At 48.3% G+C, this 25,835-nt stretch overlaps 3 protein-coding genes across 3 annotated transcripts; 1 reads left to right on the top strand and 2 right to left on the bottom strand.

The window, feature by feature from the left end:
• On the bottom strand, positions 1-7,110 carry LOC118208048 (eukaryotic translation initiation factor 2 subunit 2-like). Its single transcript, XM_035382313.1, has 9 exons — positions 6,957-7,110; positions 5,571-5,751; positions 4,064-4,164; positions 3,785-3,917; positions 2,707-2,807; positions 1,779-1,927; positions 1,582-1,638; positions 1,289-1,374; positions 1-986 (listed from the first exon to the last, which is right to left on the bottom strand). The coding sequence occupies exons 1-9, from the start codon at positions 6,969-6,971 to the stop codon at positions 811-813; spliced, it is 999 nt and encodes a 332-aa protein (XP_035238204.1). The 5' UTR covers positions 6,972-7,110; the 3' UTR covers positions 1-810.
• Positions 7,111-9,368: 2,258 nt separating this feature from the next.
• Positions 9,369-13,519, bottom strand: LOC118208049 (charged multivesicular body protein 4b-like). The gene is made up of 5 exons (XM_035382314.1): positions 13,125-13,519; positions 11,633-11,810; positions 10,750-10,864; positions 10,258-10,384; positions 9,369-9,938 (listed from the first exon to the last, which is right to left on the bottom strand). Exons 1-5 carry the CDS (start codon positions 13,306-13,308, stop codon positions 9,868-9,870), a joined length of 675 nt encoding a protein of 224 aa, XP_035238205.1. The 5' UTR covers positions 13,309-13,519; the 3' UTR covers positions 9,369-9,867.
• A 545-nt stretch (positions 13,520-14,064) lies between these two features.
• On the top strand, positions 14,065-20,704 carry LOC118208476 (vesicle-associated membrane protein-associated protein B-like). The gene is made up of 6 exons (XM_035383199.1): positions 14,065-14,283; positions 16,083-16,235; positions 17,095-17,198; positions 17,572-17,652; positions 17,851-18,030; positions 18,467-20,704. Exons 1-6 carry the CDS (start codon positions 14,226-14,228, stop codon positions 18,632-18,634), a joined length of 744 nt encoding a protein of 247 aa, XP_035239090.1. The 5' UTR covers positions 14,065-14,225; the 3' UTR covers positions 18,635-20,704.
• Positions 20,705-25,835: the final 5,131 nt, after the last annotated feature.

Raw genomic sequence — 25,835 nt, 5'->3', positions numbered from 1 at the left:
TGATTTGATACAGCCATCTTTATTTAAAAGTCTGATTTTCAAACAGTAAAATAGTGATTCCTCACCTGCCTCTGCCAACAGCAGCGAGCAGATCTCCCTGCCTTCCTACAGCACACGCACACTCCTGCACCTGCAGGCGGAACCAGGAGGGGGCGCAAGCAAGACTTCCAAATCACTGCCCCATTCTGGCACACGCGCTCGTTCTCACACTTTTCACAGGAAATTTCCTCTGTGCGCACGAGCCGCACGAGCCAGTCTTTCGCACAAGGTGAGGATTTCTCAGGTATCACGTGAAGCACACGCATGAAGCCGAGGAGCAGTGTGGGGCCCCCCCGGGACGCCCACAGCACTGAGGCAGGAGACCCCCCCCCCCTTTATATAAAAAAAACCTTTTTTAAAAGGGGGGGAGGGGGTGGTAGTAAATCAAATTAACTTAAAGGCATTCAAGCGCAGTTGGAAAAAAAAAAAAGAAAAAAAAAGAAAAATAAGTGAAATGAAACTGCATCCTGTCAAAAAACTGCCTCAACCACCAATAGGACAAAAGGGGAGGGGCCAAGAGGCTGGGAAGGGGCGGGATTTTGGGTGACCGATGAATCACAGAAGAACAGCTACTGCAGATGACAACAACACACAGCTTGTGTGCCCTTTTCCTGTCGGTTTATTCTGTTTTTTTTAATCATTTTTATTTTTGTTTGTTTGTTTGTTTTTACGAGAGGCGAACGCAGCAATACCAAACCCGACTGCACAGTTCATAAGAGTCCACCCGGCCAGGCCACGCCCCCAGTGGGCGGGGCTCAGTAGTGGGGGGGCTCAGTTGGCCTTGGCGCGCAGCTGCGCCCTCTTGCCCGTGACGGCCTGGAAGCCGGTCTTGATGCTGGCGACGGAGCAGCGGGAGTGGCAGGTCTCGCACTGCAGGAAGTACAGCCGCGTGTCCTTCTGCAGGATGGTCTCCGGAGAGCGGCAGGTGTGACACGTCACGTACTCCTCTGCAAACACACACACGCGCGTATTAATACACACACACACACACTATACACACACACATACACTATACACACATACACGTATAAATATACACACACAAACTATACACACACGCGCGTATTAATACACACACACATACACTATACACACACATACACACACACGTATAAATATACACACACACACACACGCACGTATAAATATATACACACACACACATGCAGAAATACACACACGCACACACACACACCAGTACACTGTCACAGTCTGACACCAGTCACCCGCTGCCTCTGGAGCCACTTACTGATGTATCTGCGCAGGACGTTCTCTATCTGTTTCTGCTGGAATCTGCCTTTGATGACCAGCTGGTTATTTCCGTCTATGGAGCCACTGAGGGGGAGGAAGAGTTTGTGTTAGAACAGCTCAGAGAACAGCTGAGGGAACAGCGCCCGGGAAGAGCTTGGGGGAACAGCTCGGGGGAACAGCCAAGAGAATTCACTTTCCTTACTGTAACAATGCACCATAAGCACAAAACACCAAGAGCCAAGTCAGCAGGTACACAATAACTCGAGATCAAAAGGCCGAAGCTCATCTTACCTTGTCCCGAGCTCAGCCAATAAGAAGGCCAGAAGATGCTTCGGCTGCCGATGCAACCTGGACAAAGAGTGGAATTGAAGCAGAACAAGCTTTAATAAACAACAGCTGACACGTGTAACATCCTGCAAACAAGCTAGCTCACTATAGCCAGGCTGGGACTCCGCTGTGGTAGAGGAGGGGGGGGGGGGGGCACTCACAGTTTGCAGATATCTGTGAAGTTGACGAAGGAGGTCTTCTTGGTTCCGACTCGGACCACCTGCGGCGGCTTCATCACAAACTTCCTCTTCTCTCCGGCCACCATGTCGGGGTTCTTCTCCCGCATGATGTTGAAGGCGCGGTTCAGCAGCTGCACAGGTGGGCACAGGTAAGATCCCGCCATCACCTGGCTGTACGGCGCCATCACCTGGCTGTACGGCGCCATCACCTGGCTGTACGGCGCCATCACCTGGCTGTACGGCGCCATCACCTGGCTGTACGGCGCCATCACCTGGCTGTACAGCGCCATCACCTGGCTGTACGGCGCCATCACCTGGCTGTACGGCACCGCCTCAAAGCAGCACTTACACTCCGCAAACCCAACCCTCTACAAACCCAACCCAACCCTCCGCAAACCCAGCCCAATTTTCTACAAACCCAAACCAATAAAAAACCCAACCTTCTGCAAACCCAACCCAACCTTCTGCAAACCCAACCCAACCTTCTGAAAAACCCAACATCCTGCAAATCCAACCCACCCTCCGCAAACCAAACCAAACCCAACCTTCTGCAAACCAAACCCAACCTTCTGCAAACCCAACCCAACCTTCTGCAAACCCATGCAAGCATAGCCGTTCTGCAGTCTGCATTTAGTCCTTATCCAGACTGACTCAGGCACAGCAGCAGGAGGACAATAACAGAAATAACCACGTAATGAAGAGCCCACGGGCAGGAACTCCCTGCCTGTGACAGCGGCAACAGGAAGTGCTAAAACCAATAAACACATCTTCATCTCCGTTCAACCACAGCTCAAAACTGAATCTTGGCTCTATAGAGAAAAACGCTTATTGGCCAAATGAAAACAGTGTTTTGAGGGGAATGAGTCAGACATCGGCAGTTTTGCTGTGTTGTTGTGGGGTCACGGCTCACCTCCTCGTAGGTGTAGTCCCTCTCCGAGCCCGCCCAGGCAGGCCCCGTCTGAGTGCTGAACGTGATGCCGTCGTTGTTCTTCCCGTCCTCGTCCTCCAGGGCTGAGAGGAGGAAAACGCACAAACGCTCTTATAGGTACAGCGCTCTGTCACTCACTGCGCCTTCCCCCCTGGGCTGGGCGACACACTCCAGTTTACAGGGGATTCAGAAACATGGCAGGCGCCAAGCAGAACGGGGCTGCCACCAAAAAAACCTGTTGGACACCTAGAAGTTTGAAAAACTCAAAACAACAAATTGTTCCAAAAAATATTTGAATGAATGAAAAAAAACTTTCACAATGTTGCTGAAATTGCTGCTCCATTAGCAGAAACTGGAGAAACACAAGCGCTGTGCCCGACGTGGGGCCATCTCCAAATCAGAACATCCCCTCTGATTACACCAGGGGCAGGTAAACATGCGCTCAACACGATCACTTCCTTCAGCGTTCAGGCAGAACAGCCGTGCCCAATCACATGCCACGGAGGGCCGAGGGTGTGCGGGTTTCATTCCAACCAATCACTGCCCCTGCTGATTTCACTAATTAACACACATTCAACCAGAGAGGAGGGAACTAATTAGTGAAATAAGCAGGTGCAGTGATTGGTTGGAATGAAACCTGCATACCCTCGGCCCTCCAAGGTACGTGATTGGGCACCACTGATGTAAACAGTCCATTTAGAATCTTTAACTGGAATAATTACATTCAGAATGAGAAAATATGCATGTAAATGCAGCCACTGTTCTGAGTGACAAAGCACAAGGTAGTATATCGCCATCTAGTGGCTGTGACTAAGTAGAACAGAACAGGCAGGACAACAGTGCCTTGCCTTTTATTTTTAGAATGAAAACACAAGAAAAAAGAAAAATGTTAGTTTAGTTTCAGGGGCAGATTCTAGTTTTAGTTTACTTTTAGTTTTATTTTCTTGAGTGTTTCTTAATTGATCAAAAATATAGTTTCGTGCCTCGTTTTCTTAATAGTTGCACTTTTTATGCACGACAATAACCCTGAGCAGACAGACAGACAGCCGGACAGACATACATTCGTCCTTCTCCTGCGTGTCTCCTTCCTCCAGGAAGTCCACTTTTTTGGACTTCTTCTTTTTGGCGGGAAGCGTGATGCCCATGTCGTCATCATCCAGGGGCTCCGACGCCTCGCCCTCAATTTTCAGTTCCTGTTGGGGACGGGGATGGGGGGGGGGGGCAAGGTCATCCATGAGCACCACCTTCAGCATGCAACAATACCGGAACCCCAAAAACAGGACTTTACCCCAATTGATCACAAACTCCATTTCCATGCAACCGTTTGAGCAGCACTGACCTTCAACCCTTCCTCCAGGTCGTTCTCGAACACCTTCTTGGGCTTCTTCTTCTTCTTCTTCTGATTGAAGAAGTTCAGGTCGTCCAAATCGTCCGACGGCTCTGACGAATCGGGGATAAAAACGAGCGCAGGTCAGTGGCGAGGCTGGATCTCTCACAGTATGGCGCCACCTGCTGGCCAGCTGTTTTTCAGCCGCACGGCCCAAACCCAGATTAAAAGGGAGGATGTTCATGTCTCTGCTAGCTCAGGGAGAGCACAGTCAAGGGCTCTCATTTTACCGTCTGAGAACATTATTCACACTAAAAAAACCAGCAGGATTCAGCACAGCTGGACACCTCGCCTGACGGGGGTCACCTGACAGGGGTCACCTGACACCCCATGACCACACACTGCTAGCGGAGGAAGGGCACTATTCACAGGGAGCAGCCAACAGTACGGAAACTCTACTGTACATTAGTAAGGCCACCATTTCACACTAATCAGGTCAGATAAACTGATCTTATAAAAGGAACTCTTCCCTAGAGCACTGAGGAGCACAACCCCAGCTCTGGAGACACGGTGTTTCTGCTGGTTTTTCTACCAAACCATTATTCTGCCTCGCATTTCTCAACGGCAGCACACGCCAGGGCTGCTCCAGAGTAAAACATGTTCACCAGGGAGACCTGCTCAGGCTGCAGCTGCAGGCCATGATTCCATTAAAAACATCAGATCAAATAAACGATCGGGATAATTAAAACACGAAGAGGAGAAAACCCTAAACAGACCAGCCCTCGTTTTCCACCCCGGCCATGATGCTTCACGTTTGGGAAAGGCCCTTTCCTGTTTCAGCATGACAGTGACCCCGGGCACACAGTGAGGTCCATATTGAAATGGTTTTGTCCAGAACAGTGTGGAAGAACTTGACTGGCCTGCACAGAGCCCAGACCTCAACCCCATCCAACACCTTTGGGATCAATTGAAAAGCCAATTGCGAGCCAGGTCTAATGGCCCAATCACTGCCTGACCTCACTAATGCTCTTCTGGTTGAATGGAAGCAAATCTCTGCAACAGCGCTCCAACATCTAGTATACAGCCTTCCCAGAAGAGTGGAGGTTGTTATAGCAGCAAACGGAGGATCAACTCCATATTAATGCCCATAAATTTGGACGAGATGTCCAAACACCCAGCTACACATCCACCCCACTTACAGAGCGACTCAGTCACTATCAGAACACCCAGCTACACATCTACCCCACTGCTTCTGAACAGACAGAGCGCATTAGCCAATGCTAACAAAATCAACTGTATTCACCAGCACCAGTAAGAGTGGCAGTTCTATCACACTCTGTTTGGCAAACGAGAGTTTTCAGAGCCAGATGAAGTGGGGGGGGGGGGCTGACACAGCTGCAAATCTCCCAGACAGGTCAGGCAAACCTGGGCCTGGCACATTCTGCTCTCAACCAGAACCTCACGCAGACTGGAGGCAGAGAGCCACCACAGCACATACGGTCACTCCGTGACCCCTGACCTTTCCTCCTGCCCTCGTCCTCGTCCAGGTCCAGGTCGCGCTCCTCGCCGCCCTCAGGCTCCACCTCCTTGGCCTCGGGCTGCTGCGCGTCCTCGCTCAGCCCGTCGCCCCCGTCCTCCTCCAGCATGAAGGGCTTCTTCTTCTTCTTCTTTTTCCGGGACATGGTGGGGTCGAAGATCATCTGCGGCAGACAAAAAGGAAAATTAAACGCAGAAAACATTTAACAACACCCTCTTTTGGTTTTCGCATAGCTTCTACAACTACAGAAGCAAGGTTTTCTTTTTGTGGAATGTTTTTTTCAAAATTCTACGTCAATGTTCTAGAACCCCACTGCATTCAGTTGCCAGTAAGTGATTGTTTCATCTGCTGTAGAATGTTCAGTTAAAAACATTCTAATCAGGAATCAGATTTTACCCCTTAAAGGGTTAACGCTACAGTACTGGGCTCAAACTGGATGATTAGACTGCTTTCTCAGGCGACATCCGGTCATATTGTCCAGCTGTTTACCACCAGCAAGAGCTTCGTGCACACGCCAGCCAGCGCGCTATCTAAAATGACCCGTGTCCTTTCTATAGGAGTCAACACGCAGAATATCAGCCGTGGACGCTGACAGCATCGGAGATCAGTGACTGACATGTCAGAAAATGACATCCTCGTGTACTACATAGGTAGCGTACGCTAGCTACCCTTTAAACAGAAAACAAGTTAACATTACCTACGTGATGGGCAGGGGCTGTTGTTGACTGGCTAAATCAATGTGGCGACGACATTCGCTAGTAGTACAGCATTGCACAACATTATGTTAGCCAGCCCAGTACTAGAAAGCCATGCATTTGCAAGTGTATGTGGAGATAAACACGTGACAAGTGACCCTGAAACGCCGCTCTGGAAAAAAAAACAATTATCTGACCTTCTCCACTAGTTTATTCACTACTTGCATAGCCAGCGTGAGGTAATAAACAACAGTAAGCATTACTGTAGCCACTCAGCATAATGGCAAGGCTATGAAGCAAGCCAGTCAGCTCATTTTTCAGCTAGCTAGCTTACCTTCAGTCCTAGTCAGCTCGCTAAAACTGTCGTCATTCTCGCTTTTATAACTTGGTAAGCGTTAGCTAAATAAGTAAATGTACCCCACTAGTCTAAAATGAATGTTGTTAGAGAAAATATTAATTTAAAGCAGGCAGTCAGCGACACGACCAGCGCATTCCCAACTTCGCTTCGTGCTTGGGGAAGCGCCATGCGTGCCGCTCTCCACACAGGGAGCGATTTTTGCAGCCCACGGCCCGGCTGGCTAGGCCACATCGCGGCTCTGCTACTGCGACTCTCTCGCTCTCTCCTCCTCGAATAGGAACTAAGACAAGAGCTAAAAGAAGTTCACCAGCTCACCTCGTCTCCAGACATGTTTGCTATATGCTTTAAAAAAGTTTCTCGTTGATTTTTATTCCGTCTTCCTCCCTTCTCCCTGTCCTAGCGACTCTTTTCTTGCGTCAGCTGCGGATCATCAGTGGGCATGCGCAAACCTTCCGGTTGCCAGTCGCGCAAGCGCCCTATGAGTATGACATGACGTCAGGTAGCCGCCTCAGGTCACATGGAGTTGTGGCCGGCTCTCGGACCCCTACCTGCACCCAAAACAACCTGAAGCAGAACTTGGGACAGTCTTGCTGCAAAACGCGCGTGGGCCTGGCACATACTTCCCGAAATCCATGTGTGCCCAACGCAGTCACAGGCCTGAACGCTCTCAAAATCTCTCCGGCAGGTCTGCTCTCTCAAAGCAGGCCGGCGAGTTCTGAATCGGAACAGTAAAGTACGTTTGTAAAGAGTTGCATATAAAATCGCTCAACAGATCTGGCTGTCTAGAAAAGACACTCCATTTCCAACTCATCCAGGGTATGCTGTGTGCATGTCAGATTATCTTTGGGTAAGACGTATGTCCAAAAGTGCAAATATTTCCTCTAAATAACGACAGCTAAATACATAGTTGGTGACATACTAAGACATGTGCAGCCCTTCATTATACAGTTATTTTAACAGTACAAAAAAAGAAACAGAAAATTATGAACAAGTTTAATGCTCATTCAAATAATAGTTTCATCTGGATAGTTAAAACATACAAATGCATACATGCCACTGTGTGGGTTACATCTTGCAAAAAATTACAACGCACACTTCTAGTCCTATGTAGAAAATGCACAGCACGTCTGTGTAAATGAAGTTTTATCTGCACAATTTTACAGGATGTCCCGTCTGTACCAGTCTGAACATGAGGCTGGATAAAAACCTTGCTGGCCTGGTTTCTCCCGTCTTCTCATTGATAAAATCTGAAAATAAAATTTTTTAAAAAGCTTTGTTTCCAAATTAGTGTAACATGCAGATGAATAATTACGCATGTCAGGCAGGGAGACCAGGAGCTGGTCCAGGCATTTTCTGTTTTCTTTCAGTGGAAGCGTGCACACTGTACACCAATCGCCATTACAAACACAGAAGTGCTTCAGCCCTGAAGCTGGATGCAGGAAATGGGATAATTATGCAGCTCAGAGTCACCATAGAAACAAAGCTAGCAAGTGATGCATCGACAGCCAATGGAGATTGGTCTGAATAACACAAGGCAGAATTGAATATCAACTACAGGCTAAAGAAATGACTTTTATGAATGTGTAAACAACTGAAAAATAATGTGAGTGTTTTACAAAAGTATGTGTGCGTGTGTACAAACAAGTCAGATGAAACGGACTACTAGTCTAAGATTAAAACAACAAATATAATCTTAGGGAACAGCAGCATTTTAAGAAATTTGTTATTCGGCAAAGAAAACGAAAACAATCTTAATTCAAATTCCCTTCAGCACACCCCCCCCACCCCAGCGCCATGGCTCTCACAGGACGTTAAACACGCCCAATGAGAGGAGAGAACCACCAATGTGCGCCAACCCCGTGATCCCAAGTGACCTACAGTTTACCTTCCTCAGCTATAAAGCATTTTGGAGTAACACAGAAACACACACACACTGAAAACAGCAAACTTAAAAACGTGACAGACAAGCCTGACCGCCTCTCAAGGAAGGAGACGGGGAACCCCAGGTGCCTTACACACACTGGGGCCAGACCGGCAGCAAAATGAAGTTTTACTCCCCGGAGGAGGTGTACACCAAGACCATGGGTCCCGACTAGAAGGCAGCTGGTGTGAGACTCAGGAGTGTTTGGACACGGGTTTCTGGAACTGAGCAGGAGGACACGGCGCCCATACGACACGACTCAACGTGCCAATTCCTGAAAACGCACGGGGAATCCCAGACACACAGGCAAGGCAAACGGGGAATCCCAGACACACAGGCAAGGCAAACGGGGAATCCCAGACATACAGGCAAAGCAAGGCAAACATTTTAGGAGTGATAAAAATGGAACGAGGATGGGGGGGGGGGCATTCCGACTCCCACAACAGGAGGTAAACGCAAACAGCATTAAATCATACAGCAGTGCTGCAGTTACGCGTTCACTCTACAGTCTTTATGCTTAGTCAGGGGAAATCTAAACGCATTAGGATGGATGACGAATGAGGAAAACGGGCAACTGGAAGATTTGTGAGACACAGAGACCTGATTGTGTTAAAAAAAAAAAACGTAACACACAATAAATGTTAATCGAAGAGCAAATTCTTCGAATCTTAGATGCAAGTACTTGCATAAAATTAATGGTAAATACATCAGTCTACATTCAACTGTTAAATAGTGAAAGGACCTCCACAGCTCTGTTGTTTCTGTACAAAGCTGGTGAGCGGACCCATTGGCATTACTGCAGGTAGGGATACGGTCTGATTTCTCCTGCAGAAAGAGTCAGTCTCTCTAGTCTGGAGCCACAGGCTTGGTGTACACTCATCCTGACAGGAGGCACACGTGCGGAAATAGCAACAGCTTCCTATGACGTGGAGTTCACATAATGATCAAAGCTTTAGGTTTGGATGCAAGGCCATGGATGTGTCAAGGACCTACAAAAACACACCGATTTTTTAAAACGTTTTTTTTTAGAGTAACCGTTTCAGAGGTGAGAGACTTTGTTTGGGGTTTGCCGCTGCTCTCCTCGTTCGCTCTGGAGCTACAGCTAGCTGCGGCATTCGTCTCTTTTTTTTGTTGCATTTGTTTTGTTGGTTTAAAAAAAAAAAAAAAAAAAACATTTTTCCCCCCCAAACACAAAGAACAACCACATCAGAGAATGAGAAAGTCCTCTCTTTCCTTCCAACACAGGGGAACAGCGTTCGAGGTGCGAAGTCTGAGGTCCGAAGGTTCGGGATTCGAGTCCCCGGCCTACATGGCCTCCATGGCCCATCGCTCCAGGTCTTTCATGTCATCTTCATCCTCCTCTTCCTTTTTCTTTGCTGCAAACGAGTGAGTCGCAGAAAGAGAGGTTCAGGAGCTGCGAGCTGGCAATGCTAACGCTGGCTAATCTGAAGGAGCTGCGAGCTGGCAATGCTAACGCTGGCTAATCTGAAGGAGCTGCGAGCTGGCAATGCTAACGCTGGCTAATCTGAAAGACAGAGGTTTGGCAGTGGACTGCGTTTCGCACAGAGCTCTTCAGGGGCATCGGGTGCTAATGTGCCGACGTGCGGATGCACCAAGGCCTCGCGATCACGCGCGACCTTTCGATGACATCAGAAGCGGCACGTCTGAAGCAGGTGAGGTGCAGGTGAGCCCTACCTGGCCTGGAGGGCAGCGACGAGGAGGGCACACTGGGCAGGGGCACGTCCTCGGTGCCCCGGATTTCCAGAAGGTTCTTGTCCAACTCCTCTTGCTCCAGCTCTTCCAGCTCAGCCAATAGCTCATCCTGCAGAGAGAGAGAGAGAGAGAGAGAGAGAGAGAGGGAGAGAGAGAGAGGAAACAAGGCCATACCTTTTAGCTAATATGCAAACCAAACCCTGCCTCTTCCTAGGGGGCGTGGCCTCTTCTGTAACCAATCACATTAAAAATCTCCATCTTCCCCAGTTTAAAGGTACATACAACTAAAGCTGTATCACAGCTTTACAGTTATCGGGATAAACAGCCTGGCCTGGTTTTCATCTGAAACCTGGTGCTCAAGGCCGTGGACAGGTTAGAGGTGTAATGAATACAGATGCACTGCTGCAAGCGCTTTTTTAAACACTGCCAGACAAACGGAGGAAGTTGAACGCCACCGATATTTAAGCTTCTTACCTCATCAAATTCCTCCCCGAAGCCCACGGGCTTGGAGATGGCGTCCGAAATCTCCTGCGCGAGCTCCTGCTGCTCTGTGATGTCCTGCATTAAATCGTCCACCTTGTCAATGTCCCTGAAACAGAAAAACGAGAAGCATGTCAGAATTCATCCCAACAGCCAGAACTCCACAGCATCTGTTCAGGCTCTGTTCCAGTGTGTGGATGGGCCCCATGGTCTGGTATCTGTTAAGGCACTGTTCCAGTGTGTGGATGGGCCCCACGGTCTGGTATCTGTTAAGGCACTGCTCTAGTGCATGGATGGGCCCCACGGTCTGGTATCTGTTAAGGCACTGCTCTAGTGCATGGATGGGCCCCATGGTCTGGTATCTGTTAAGGCTCTGCTCTAGTGCATGGATGGGCCCCATGGTCTGGTATCTGTTAAGACTCTGCTCTAGTGCATGGATGGGCCCCATGGTCTGGTATCTGTTAAGGCACTGCTCTAGTGCATGGATGGGCCCCATGGTCTGGTATCTGTTAAGGCACTGTTCTATTGCATGGATGGGCCCCATGGTCTGGTATCTGTTAAGGCTCTGCTCTACTGCATGGATGGGCCCCATGGTCTGGTATCTGTTCTAGTGTTAACTGAGATGACAGCCTCTCTTTACACACCAGTGACCCCTGCAGGTCAGTCGGGCCCCTGCAAGTCAGCCTGCTGTGTCTTCCTGTGCCTCACGTCTGCGTGAGCGCGACTCGCTAACAGTGGTGTGCTAAGAAGTGGCAGTGTGCTTAGTGGGAGAGCACAGGCTTGTGTGCGCCTTCCTGAACTGACCCCCTGTGGTTACAATGAGCACTGCAGCATGGGGATGGTAGGGGGGGAAGAAACGCTTAAAATGGCTCCCTACATGTGGTCATGGGCGTGCTTCAAGGCCTCTGAGGCGAAGCCCATGTTCTTCAGCACTTCGGTGTTGGTGTTGGCGTTCTCCAGCGCGTCCCGCTGGAACTCGATGGTGGACAGCGTGCCGTCGATCTGGAACAGCTGCTTCTCGTAGCGCTTCTTGCGCTTGAGGGCCAGCAGGGCAGCTGTGCGGGAGGGGACGGGGCAAACACATCACCATGACGATCGCCGTGGAAACAGCACGCCCAGAAACATCAGTCTGAGCCAGTACAACTGTCATCAATGAATCTGAACCATTTCAAAAATTTTCCTATGGATATTGGAGAGGTAATTCACAAGCAAACACATCTGAATTGTTTGGAGCAAATATTGGCCCTGTGACCTAAACCTGTCAACAAAAATCCTTCGCAAAATCAACCTAGCTGTCATGGGGGAGAGAAGAAGTCAAGTCATAAACGCCTCTTGAGGGCTCCTGGGTAGCTCGTCCTGTTAAGGCTGTGCCGGTATATGGATGGGCCCCACGTCCTAGTATCAAATCACGACCGCACCAGTGCCAAGTGCGTCCGTCAAACCTTCCCGTCCCCTGGCTCTAGCGTTGCCCAGGGATGGGAGGAGTTTAGTAAACGCAGATGAAGACAACTCCACACCAGCGACAGAGCGACTCCACAGAATGAGACCTCGTGCGAAACTGACAGGAATTAGTCCGTCACGATTAGTCAAGTATTCCAAATGGGGGATAATCAGTCTAAATTTAAATAAAATGAAGAGCGCTTAAGCCACCTTCAAAAGAAATGCGACTTCAACTGAAGGCAACAAAGAGCATTTTCATTTTGCAGAGGCTAAAAACTAGTTTAAAAAAAAGTCTGGTGAATTGAAAAAAACAAGCATTCCATAGGTTATGTTGGCTTGTTCATTTTTTTTGTTTTGAGAGAAAAAAATTCTCGTTTATATACTTTTGCGGTTCATTATTATTTAGACAAACACACATAATTTTCAGACAAGCGGCTTGTTGATATTTATCAACATACAATAAACAAATGTTGGGGGTGGGGCTATAGAACTTAATGAACAGTGTCCACAAACACAGACATATCTGTCAAGTTTCATGCTTTTGCACGTTTTGCAGTTCAAGATGCGACTGAGCCTAATTCTGTCTGCAGCATTTCGATAATGAAAGTATCTTCAGAGCGTACGATTATTTCGATTTAAGCATTTCAACCGAGGTCCGTATACGATGAATTCGTATATAACACATTATATTAAGCTAGCTAGTACTACTTTAATGACAACAAAGCTATCTTATAACCATTCAGATCTTATACAGCTCTTATACAGATCAGTAAATGTACGTATTCAGCTATCGCCAGCTGTTAGGTAATGCGTTAGTCGGTTTCGGTTCTTTTTCTCGTACCATCAAACAAGTTATTCAGCTAGCGGTCTAGCTGGCTAACTGCATACCCTCATCACCGTTATCAGGCCTGCTACTGTCCGGGCCTTACCTCGTTTGTTTTTTGTGCCGTTCTTTTTCGCGATGAGGAGTTCTTGGTCAATCTTTTTCTCCAAAAACTCCTGTTTTTTAGCCAACATCTCCTCCGTTTCCCGAAGTCGTTGGATCGCCTCCTGCGTACTGGGAGATTTCCCACCTTTACCCCCACTCCCGAACAACTTTCCGAATATAGACATCCTGTCCCTCTTCAGAATACCCTCCACCACCAAATTAAGCGCCGATCGTGTTTATTCTGAATCCACTGAGTTTGTAGTTCTTCTCTTCTTTGCTTTTTCGTGTTTACAGTTAATAGGAAGCCAGAGTATTTGTTCCCTGTACACTGTCTGCGGGAGACACCCTACTCTGGCCTCAGTTGATGATAATTCCCCCGTTTCACCACCAGGCCAGATGACGTCATCGCGTCAGCAGACCATGTGTCATGCGTGTATACTTTCTAAAATGCTGTCAATTCATTATTTCCGAAAGTCACTTAATTCACATTAAAGTATCTGTTTTTTAATTATTTAGATTGCCCTTCTTTCTATTTCCAAACATTTCCCTTCCAAGCGCTATGTAGTAGTTTCACAGCTGTGTTTTATTGTAAAAAAACAACAAACAAGTTCATTAGGGATTATATAGCCTATGGAAGTCTATGAACATATTTATCCAGTCCAGGTGTGAATTACATTTATAAAGGCAACAGGGCTTATCGAAATTGTCCTGGCATTTTAATATCCTGGACCCATGCGAGAAATCTATATTATAGAGGAAGGCACAAACATTAATTTTGTTCGAAATATTGTCCAAAGAGTCAATAGAATGAATGCGGACCTTTCCAGTTAACTGTAACTGAGTTTAGAACGTTTATACATAATGTTTTGGCCTGCACGGCTTTCCATACTCCCGACTTCTGACAGGCCACCCCTCCCATGTGATGTCACGAGGAGCCTCGCTCTCAGCGCTTCCTGCTTCGTCACAGCTGCAAGGAGCTGTAGTCGCGCGGTTCTCCTAGCTGGCCTGCTCGTGGACCCGGGGGGAACAGAATTAATAACAAAAATATCTGCAAGATAACTACAGCGACAGCTCGCCGAAACACTACCAGAAGCGCGGGGACATGGCCAGGCAAGACCAGGTGCTGCTGCTGGAACCGCAACACGAACTGAAATTCCGGGGTAAGTTAAGTAGGGAGGAGGGGGGTGGCCTGCGGAGCGCTGATCTCCGACTCCAGCGGCCCCAGCGTTCATGGGGGGGGGGGGGGGCTCTGACAGCTAGCCAATCTAATTTACGGGCTGTTAGCTTCCCCATGTGCGCTGAGCAGGTGAAAGGCGGATCATTACGTCAGCTAACTTGGCTAATGTTAGCATGCTACATTTCCGTTCGAGGCCCATTGGGAGGGTTCCTTCCTTGTCCCCGTTTTGCACTTTGCACATTTAACAAGCAACATGAGGCCTAACGTTAGCAAGATAGCTACATATCTGCCCACTTAGCTAGCGCGCTAGTGCCAGGCAGTGAAATGTATATCCATGCACTATGATTTTTGGCTGTGACTCCTCCCCAGTGGATGATCGGCGATGCATCGCATTCGCTCATGTACCCGGGCGTAAAGTTAGCCACCCCATTGCCCATCTGAATCTGACTGCTTGACTCATTCAGGGAGTCAGTTACGACGTTGACTGAGCAGCCGAGTAGCCGGAATGCGACCCGCTGTGACGCTGCTGCGGCACGTACGCCCTCCTTGCGTTTTGTTGCTTAATTTGTAGGTGCACTGCGTTATGTTGTTAAACGTGTCAAACATGTCAGCTCCGTCGCATATGTATATCCGAGTGGTGTGGGTGGTGAAAGAGAGGTTATCTAGAGACTGAAGGCTCGTGCGTCCCAAAACACAGATATTTCATAGAAAATTCGGATTAACTAGATATCCTGGTAATGTGATCCTGGTAAAACACGCACATTGTTTTGTCTGCTTCCCGTGAATCCTAATTCTTGACATTTCTGAGCACCAATGCCAATCTTTACAGTAGATACATGTACCTGCAGTGTCCAGCGTGGTTACGAATGTACTTTTTATTTTGTTGCTCAAGCTCACTGAAGCCATCATTTTGTTTAGATTTTGCATTAATTTAGCATTTGGGCCAAAGGTTTCACGCAGCCGCTGTCATGGGTTACAGCACGTGTCCAAATTCAAGCCACTGTAGGGTTCTACCGAACGCGCATAAAGACGCACATTGTTCCTGTTTTGTATTGAGTGTAGCGGCGAATTAATGCGTAAAGCAGTTTATACAGTAAATTGTCTTTACAACTAACGTAATTACACTGTTGGGCTTCTCAACGACTGTCACGAAAAGGGGTTAGTTAGTGTGGACTCCTACTTGTTGTGGAGAAAGGCCTCTACGCTTATTTCTATAGTGCCACTGAGACACCATTGCCTCAGTAAATATCAGGCTACATAAGTATGTAAATGTATAGACCCTGTAATAATCCCTGGATAAGGGCTTTAGCCAAGCAAATTCATAAGTTGCTTATAAATGCGGCATGGAGTAAATATCTTAACTGCCTTATTTGTGACCCTGGGGTCTGGATACCAAACTGCAAATTCGATTTATAAACAAAACACTACAGAAAAAATTACAAGTACATGCACTAATATTGTTATAATGCTGGTGAGTTGGATCCGGGGTCTCTGATCCTTGAGAGCCACTGGGTCTGATGGTTTTCATAGTTAGGAAGGACTGAATTGGTCAATTGGTGCAGCCTGTTACACAGTGAAGCCTGCTGGTTTTCTGCTATGCATGCTGGGAGTGTGAGTCCGGTGGCTGTCCAGGCCCGGGGCTGGTGACGCCTGGCGTAAATTGAAACGCGAAACCCTAACATCCACGGGGGTGTGGAATGGTGCGGTATTGATTGTGCATGAGTGATCCTTCACATGTACTGAAGCGTTGGTGCCCCCCCCTCCCCCCCCCATTTCCTCCAGGGCCGTTTACGGACGTGGTGACCACCACGCTGAAGCTGAGCAACCCCACGGACCGCAATGTGTGCTTCAAGGTGAAGACCACCGCCCCGCGCCGCTACTGCGTCCGGCCCAACAGCGGCGTCATCGACTCCGGGACCTCCATCAACGTGTCCGGTACGTAGAGCAGGGTCGCGTTCACGCACCCCTGTGCAGGAGAACTGCGTAGAGCGGGGTCGCGTCTACGCACCCCTGTGCAGGAGAACTGCGTAGAGCAGGGTCGCGTTCACGCACCCCTGTGCAGGAGAGCTGCGTAGAGCGGGGTCGCGTTCACGCACCCCTGTGCAGGAGAGCTGCGTAGAGCGGGGTCGCGTCACGCACCCCTGTGCAGGAGAGCTGCGTAGAGCGGGGTCGCGTTACGCACCCCTGTGCAGGAGAACTGCGCAGAGATTCGCCAGGGCCGTCTTTACGCTGAAGACAACACCCTGGAGAAGTTTAGATTTGGCAAAAGGCAAATTTCACAAGAGTTAAAAAAAAAAAAATCTAAATAGAATCGTCTCTCGTGAAACGACGATGAGAGCACCTCCACGGTACATGTCTGGAACCCTTTTGCTGCCAACCTCTTGCAGTAGCGTAAAGAAAGAAGAAATCTCGTCCAATCCAAGACGAGCAAAGTGCTGCTCTGACTTTGGCCGTCCGTTATGTCTGTAGCAGCTGTTGGTTGCCCAGGCAACGCTGCAGGCAGCTTGGATAGCTGGGGTTCAGTTCCAGCCCCTGCACTGCATCCTGGGATCCCTGGGCTTCAGACAGAGCTGCAGAAGTACTGGCCCTCTGGATGCCTTTGGGCTGTAGCCACACTGTGAGCATGCAGATCTGGGGGGGGGGTGTAGGAGTACAGGTCATGTGATGCGGGCTGCGGGTCATGTGACGCGGGTCATGGGACGTGGGTCATGTGACGCAGAACACGGGTCATGTGATGCGGGTCAGGAGGAAGCACTGAGAGTGTGGTAACGGGGTGTGTCTCTTTGTCTGGCAGTAATGCTGCAGCCCTTTGACTACGACCCCAATGAGAAGAGCAAACACAAGTTCATGGTGCAGTCCCTGCTGGCTCCGCCCGAGATGACCGACATGGAGGTGGTGGTGAGTGGCTCTGGACCTCACTATGTAACCGTTACCAAACGTTAAAGAAAAACCATTACCAAAAGTTAAAGAGAAACCATTACCAAACGTATAAGAGAAACCAACGTTGTACCTATTTAATGAGTGTAGACCTTGACCTGGCCTTGCCTCTGTTCTATTACCCCTTGCCTCTGTTCTCTTACCCCCTTGCCTCTGTTCTCTTACCCCCTTGCCTCTGTTCTATTACCCCTTGCCTCTGTTCTCTTACCCCCTTACTTCTGTTCTCTTACCCCCTTGCCTCTGTTCTCTTACCCCCTTGCCTCTGTTCTCTTACCCCCTTACCTCTGTTCTATTACCCCTTGCCTCTGTTCTCTTACCCCTTGCCCTTTGACAGTGGAAAGATGCGAAACCGGAGGAGCTGATGGACTCGAAGCTGCGCTGTGTCTTTGTGATGCCGCTGGAGAACGATAATATGGTGAGCAGCGCCCCCTGTGGGTGGGGGGGGGGGGGGGGGTCATCAGTGAGACGCCTCTCCCCTGGACGGCTCTAGGTCCTGCAGTACCCTGCATGCAGTCGGGGTGTAAGATATCACGAGCATCTAAAAAAAGATGCACTTCTGTTACAAGGTTTGGTCAATCTCCCCCCCCCCCCCCCCTCTCCGATACGCTTGCAGCACGACGCGGAGCCCAAAGTCTCCTCCTCCTCCTCCTCCACCCTGAAGTCGGAGTCGTCAGCCCTGCCCAAGTCGGCCAGCGCTGCGCTGGACGACACGGAGGTGAAGAAGATCATGGAGGAGAGCAGGAGGCTGCAGCAGGAGGTGCAGAGACTACGCCAGGAGAACAAACAGATGAGGGTAAGGGGGGGGGGCACCGTGTGTTTGGGAGGAGGGGGGGCACCGTGCGTTTGAATGGGGGGGCTGGGGGTGTTTGAAGGTGAGGGGGGGCCGGGTGAGTTTGGGAGGGGTGTATGGCTGGGTGGGTTTGGGGGGGGGGGGGGGGGGGGGGGGGGGGGCTCTGGTAGTGTTCAGGGGTGGGTCTGGTTATGTTGGGGGAGGGGCTGGGTGTGTTTGAATTGAATAAGGGGGGTGGATCTGGTTGTGTTGGGGGGGGAGGGGTCTGGTTGTGTACGGGGGGGGTCTGGTTGAGTTTAGGGGGGTTGGGGGGGGGGGGGTCTGGTTGAGTTTGAGGGGGGGATCTGGTTGTGTTGGTGGGTAGGGGAGTTCAGCTAAATGCTAAAGTTAAGGTTGAGCCCTAGATGAAATGACAGGCCCCTCTCCCTCCCCCCTACAGGAAGACGACGGTCTGCGGATGAGGAAGAACACGGCCATGTCAGCCCCTCAGCCCTCCTCCTCTTCCTCAGGGGTTGGGCTGAAGGAGGAAGGCGCTAGCACTCGCCTCCTGGCTCTCTCTGTCCTGTTCTTCGTCATCGGAGTCATCATCGGGAAGCTGCTGCTGTAAGAGACCAATGGGCTGAGGCCTGCTCTCTGGATGAAATGGAAACGTACACATAGCGATGATGATGATGATGATGACGATGGATTAAGAATCTTAATCAGAATGGCATATCGTACGGATTGAGTTTAAAAGGTGAAATTGTGTAAAAATATTAAAAAAATGAAAAGATGATAGTACATCATATAATGAAAAAGGAAAAAAAAGAAAAACAAGCCACAGGTCTTGCCTTTTAACTGTTATAACCCCATTTGCCCCGCCCCCTCAGCGCCCTTGACCAATCAGGGCTCAGGTTTGGAGGGGGGTGGGGCGGAATAGACACACCTGTACAGTGTAATAATCTGTGAGATCTAGCTGCTCCAATCAGGCTTTCCTAACAGCTGGGGGAAAGAGAGGGTCATGTGACACCTAGCGTTTAAGTGGCGTCCTGTGAATGACCTTTTGATGATTGCTGTTGTCATGGCCACGGGGTAGGTGGGGGTGGGGCTGACTGATGGTGAGGGGGTGGAGCTGTATGATATCCCCACCCTGCATGGGGAGGGGCCGACTGTACAAACTGGTTATGTTCTGTTCTGGGTTTTTGTTTTTCCAAACAATGAGGGGGCGGGGGAAACCCTCTTCCTTTAAAAAACCTGCTTTAAACATTGTGATAACTCAGCTTTTAGGACTTACTGCATAATTGCACAACTCCGTCATTTAATTATTTGCCCCCCCCCCAACCTTGCTCGCCCCCTAGTTTGCACACAGGGATCTGTACGACTGCATGGAAGTGTCCAGGCCCCGAAGGGGCTCAAGCCTGTAAAGTATCAAACAAACCATTTCCCGAAACGAGCCTTGTGTCCTGCGTCCTGTGTCTGCAGGCGTTTGTTGTTTATGAGAAGAGTGAAAAAACTGCAAAGGTGTTTTGGGTCGACTTTGTGACACATTAGCAGCTCCGCCCTGATTGGTCGAAATCGCTTAGAGGCCACTCCCATTATGAAACACCCCTCCCAAAACGAGGCGAGACCATTTAGAAACGTTCTTCCAAGAGAGATTAAACGGTGGTGAGATCAAAGTCCTCCAGACCTTTGAGATGTCAGTCAGGTGGCGGTGATTCTGCGCTCCTGAGTTTAAGAGACGAACCGTCTGGTTCTGGGACCGCCAGCAGTAGAAGGTTCTCACGTGCACATGGTGTCTCAACTCCTGTATCAATCAGACTGATGTCAGCTGTGTTCATTTTGACCCGACTCATCATTATAGCCATTAACCTTCTGTCATTATGAACATTGTAATGCACTATGTACAAATCAAGTTTCCTCTCAAACAGTACCCTCGTGTATAGAGGTATGGACATATTCTGGGTAGCTTAGACTTCTGTGTGTGTGTGTATGTGTGAGAGATTATCAGCAACAAAAATATTAATAAACCTGTCTTCTTTAAAAAACAAAAAAAGGACCATTCTGTGTCTAGATATTTAGGATAAGGGTGTTTTCCTGATTGTAAAAATCTTGTTTGAGTTCTGATACTCTGAAAAACACACTTCCTGTTTTCTGCACATTATAGAATAGATACATCTAACCAGCAGGTGTGTGGAGCACTTACATCAGTGCTGCCCAATCACATGCCACGGAGGGGTAAGAGTGCGGGTTTCATTCCAACCAATCACTGCCCCTGCTGAGTTCACTAAATAACGCACTTCAACCAGACAGGAGGGCACTAATTAGTGAACGCAGAAGATGCAGTGATTGGTTGGAATGAAAACCTGCATACCCTCGGCCCTCCATGGCACATGATTGCACACGACAGGTTTAGGTCATTTTAACACAACCAACAATACAGGTGAAGTTTACCTGCAGCGAGGGGTGTGGTCTCAGGTGAGGGGTGTCCACAGCGAGGGAAAGATTCCTTGGGGGGGGGTTCAGACACTAAAGACCGACACTATGGCGTTGCCCACCACCATCAGCCTAACTGTTTCTATGTAAATAAAACAGCATAAGAAATGAATATCTGTAGAAAAAAAACAAACACCAGTCTATGGCAACAATGTTGGGACTGCATAGCAACTTACTACATTCAATAAATAACACCCCAACCTCCCCTTTGTGTGAAAACGTATTTCTTTGTTGATGTAATTTATGTACAAGAAAACGTGCAACAAGAAAACTTGCATAGCTTTTTATACCAGAAGGAATTACACAGCTTCCTTTAAAAAAATATATTAAAAAAAATAATAATACCCTTCTGATACTGCTGAAGCTAAGCAGCCATACCACCCTGTACCCTTCTGATACTGCTGAAGCTAAGCAGCCATACCACCCTGTACCCTTCTGATACTGCTGAAGCTAAGCAGCCATACCACCCTGTACCTTTCTGATACTGCTGAAGCTAAGCAGCCATACCACCCTGTACCCTTCTAATCTAATACTACTGAAGCTAAGCAGCCAGACCACCCTGTACCCTTCCCATGGCTAACTGCTGAAGCTAAGCAGCCATACCACCCTGTACCCTTCTGATACTGCTGAAGCTAAGCAGCCATACCACCCTGTACCCTTCTGATATTGCTGAAGCTAAGCAGCCATACCACCCTGTACCCTTCTGATACTGCTGAAGCTAAGCAGCCATACCACCCTGTACCCTTCTGATACTGCTGAAGCTAAGCAGCCATACCACCCTGTACCCTTCTGATACTGCTGAAGCTAAGCAGCCATACCACCCTGTACCCTTCTGATACTGCTGAAGCTAAGCAGCCATTCCACCCTGTACCCTTCTGATACTGCTGAAGCTAAGCAGCCATACCACCCTGTACCCTTCTAATACTGCTGAAGCTAAGCAGCCAGACCACCCTGTACCCTTCCCATGGCTAACTGCTGAAGCTAAGCAGCCATTCCACCCTGTACCCTTCTGATATTGCTGAAGCTGAGCAGCCAGACCACCCTGTACCTTTCTGATACTGCTGAAGCTAATCAGCCATACCACCCTGTACCCTTCTGATACTGCTGAAGCTAAGCAGCCATACCACCCTGTACCCTTCTGATACTGCTGAAGCTAAGCAGCCATACCACCCTGTACCCTTCTAATACTGCTGAAGCTAAGCAGCCAGACCACCCTGTACCCTTCTGATACTGCTGAAGCTAAGCAGCCAGACCACCCTGTACCCTTCTGATACTGCTGAAGCTAAGCAGCCATCCCACCCTGTACACTTCTAATACTGCTGAAGCTAAGCAGCCATCCCACCCTGTACCCTTCTAATACTGCTGAAGCCAAGCAGGATTCTTACAGATCCCATTGCATAGGGCGTTGACCCTTGTAACCTAGTCATTTTTGCACAAAACTAGTTCCCCACATTTGATTGGCTGAACACACCCTCATATTGGCCACCCACTTTGACTCTTTAGGTCTTCGCTGTAAAAATTCAAGTAAGATTCAAGTTCAGACGACTCACCTGATGAAAGGCCAAACAAAACGTGTCCACCCATTCCCATCCCAATGGGTCGATGTCTCCGAGTTCCATCGTCCTCATCGTGGATTTTCAGTTTTCGATTCAGCTGTACGGACCGGTCCGGTCGGGTACCAAGTGAGGAGGGGAGAGCTTTCAAAAACCCCCGCCCTGGCTGAAGCTACTGTACCAAGTGCTGTCAATCACCGGTTAACCAATTAAAAACGGGTTTTCCCTCCACAGCCAAAGGCAGGCTGTGATTGCTCCCATGTGTGATTGTTGACAACAAATAGCTCCGCCCACTTTATGGTTTGTGAATCCTGGCTCTCATGATAAGTAGCTGGTGTCGCTGGAAAACCTATAACACAGTTTTAAAACACAATATACGATCTGAACTGCTCTTGCGCGCGCGGGGGGTGGGGGGGGGGGGGGGGGGGTGTAAAAAGAAGGATGCACGCCATCGTGTTCATCGGCATTTCTCCCACCTGCACTGCTTGAAAAGTGATGTCACTGTACAACGTGCACCATCTCCACTAATCAGTGGTGCCCAATCATGTGCCATGGAGGGCTGAGAGTATGCAGATTTCCATTCCAACCGATCCCTGCACCTGCCGAGTTCACTAATTGGCTCTCTCCTCTCTGGTTGAAGGTGTGTTAATTACTGGCACATGATTGGGCACCACTGGGCTAGATGGAGTTACCATGGCAATCCTCACCCTGCATTTAGTCAGCACCCGCTAAAGAAAACATGACATCACCCTGTGCACCAACATGGAACCGTTCTTCTGCGATCTGTGGAGGTTTCCCATGTTAACCAACCGCAGGACCAAATGGGACATGAGGAATTTACAGGGCACCTCCTGAATCTGCGCCATTTTGCTTATGCTGTTGAATCCATCATCTCCATTTCCACATTCAACTCTGGGCTCTGAAACTGCCCATCACCCAACAGATTCATCCAGCTGCACCAGGAGCGCCCACACTTAACCAAAAAGGGTCAGTGTAGGTGCAGTTTTTTTGTTTTAGCACAAAACCAAGGCGCCTGATTCTGCTTATCGATGTCTTGATTGAAGACCATCATTAGTTAATCAGTTGAATCAGGTTTCATAGTGCTGGACTAACACAAAAACCTGCACCCACACCTTTTTGGATAAGATTGGACTAATTTAAACTTTCCAACAGTAAAACATGATCCCTCTCTTTTAACTTGGCAGAAAACACATGTTTTGTGAGACTCAAGTGTTTAAAAACTGGGTCATAATTAAAAACTAGTAATGAACATTCTGCACATACTGTAGTTGCGAATTATCACCAATGGCAAACAACGCCAATCAGTAGCAATTAATGATGGGGGGAAAAGGACTTTTTTGTGTTGAATAACCTTCTCTTGTAGTTCACCCTTTTGTGCACTAGGTGGCAGCACCACTTTGACATGCTTGTGGTTCACATAAGCATTCCTGACTAGCCTAAGGGAGAGCACTTTCTTCACCATGATTCAGGATCATTAATAGCAAGCCACCTACCTGGGTGGCTGGCGACCAAATGGACATTTTCATAAAAGGTTTAACAGCATGAAAGGCAGCGAGAAAAACCTTAAACTAAAAATAAACACCGCTGTCATAAAATTTCCAGATACAGACAACCTTCAGGAAATAAACCTGTCAGACCAGGAATGAACTGAGAACAGATATATCCGGTTAAACGTTTCCTAATCTGCAAGGCTGGCCACACAGCAGTGAAGAAAAGAGCCAAGATGGAGGAGGATATCTTCCACAGAACCTGTTCCAGGGCTGAGCAGCAGTGCCCTCTAGCAGACTATTCACACATATACAGCTGCCATAAAGCAGGGGTGTCCATTCTTAACCAGAAAGGGCTGGTGTGGGCACAGGTTTCTGTTTCAGACCAGCACTATGACACCAGATTCAACTAGTCAACTAATCACAGTGTTCAGTAAAGTCCTTCATCAGTAGAATCAGGTGAGTTGGAGTCGGGCCGAAACAAAAGCCTGTACCCCCACCAGCCCTTTTTGGGTAAGACTGGACACCCCGGCTATAAAAGTGGACTGGAGTGATCAGAGTTTGCAGGGTTTCCTTACCTATTCGGGAGGGAAAATTATTTCTAGGATTACCCTGTTTAATCCTGCTGCAGGGGTGAGGAAACTATCCTGCAACTGGATAAGGTTGCTGGTTCAAATCCCATGCCTGTATTTTGTGCAATAAAAGACGGTTGAAACAGCAAGGAGCAGTGATCTTCATTCCTGGTCCTGGCGGGCTGCAGGGTCTGCTGGTTTTTGTTTTCAACTTAATATCAGAAACAAACTCAGACCCAGGAAACCAGGTGAGGTGAGTTAACTGTAATTGGCTGCTTTAATCGACCAATCAAGTGTCGAGTAAAAAACAAAAACCAGCAGACCATGAAGACCACTGGCACAGATCCTCCATAAACCTGTCTTTAAAATCCCCAACAGAACGCAGCATACTGTCAGTACACCAAATCTCCTCAGGAAACAGGGGATTATGGGAACTGGAGTTCACAGGGTTTCTGAGCATTTGTGGTGAGAGAAGAGTTCTGTTATGGGCACACCAGGAACAACCCAAACAACTAATGCACTTACTTTTTTTTTTTCTTTAGCAAAAAAATTTGGTTTATGTAGAAACAAGCAATGTTTTTGCATTTGGACACTTTCCCCCTCTCCTTTAGAGTTTAAAGCCAAAAATGAAATAATTCACAACCACCCACCCACTCCCCCACCCCTCCAAAAATGTAGGCAGATGTTGGTGACAAAAAAACAAAACAAAATAAAACAAAAAAAAACAAAAGAAAAAACCTAAACAAAACATGTGAACAAGACCTTACTGAAAGGATTTAAGTTATCACTCATATGTGTGTGTATACATACACACACACACACACACACACACACACACACACACACTCTAAACATGTATACTATATATAGTGTACAATTGTGTCAGGAGTTCTTTGTTTTTACTAAAAAGCAGTCATTTAAATCCATATACATTATATATATACACAATGTATATGGATGAAAAATATATACATAAATCAGAGAAAAATAAAAATCAACGAAACAAATATGGGGGAGGGGTGAGGGAATGGGGTGGGGGGGCAGGGGGTGATGGGAGGTGGGGGGGGGGGGGGGGGGGGGGGGGGATGGAGCTCTACAGCGCAGAAAAACATACCTCACATCTTAGATAATTTTACACGTACAGTCGTGATCAAGGCACAGGGATCAGCTAACAAGTTCTTTTTTTCTCCAATAAAGTTGTACAAAATAATGCATTTTACAGTCTGTACAAGAACGAGAGTCCAGCGGCACCACAGAAACAGACGTTACGGCAAGCCTGGGCGGGGCCTGGAGGGGAGGGTGGGGGCGGGGCCCAGGAAAGTGGGAGGGGCCAGGGGATGTGGGCGTTTCCATTTGTGTCCTGCTCGCCACCTTCCTTTTTTTAAATTTATTTTTTATTTTTGAAAATTCATTCTTCTTTCTTGATAAACACCACACCCCCACACACACACACACAAAAATTAAATAAAAAAATTCTGTGAATGAAAGATTGTTGGAACAGGTGAATGGTCACAGAGGTAAAGGAGCAGCCATGACAGCAGTGAGCCGGGGAGAAGACCTGCGTCCGGGTCACAGGGACAGAGAAAGGGCAGTGAAGGTGCAGAATGAGAGAAGGAACGAGAAACAGAGGGGAGGAAAGAAAAAGGGAAGAAAAGACACAAAACAGTCGGCACACAAACAGAAGAGCTGACTGGTGACTACAG

This window comes from Anguilla anguilla, chromosome 11 (assembly GCF_013347855.1).
Source record: "Anguilla anguilla isolate fAngAng1 chromosome 11, fAngAng1.pri, whole genome shotgun sequence".
Taxonomy (NCBI): domain Eukaryota; kingdom Metazoa; phylum Chordata; class Actinopteri; order Anguilliformes; family Anguillidae; genus Anguilla; species Anguilla anguilla.
Note: the sequence above shows the minus strand (reverse complement) of the source record. Positions and strands in the feature narration are given on the sequence as shown.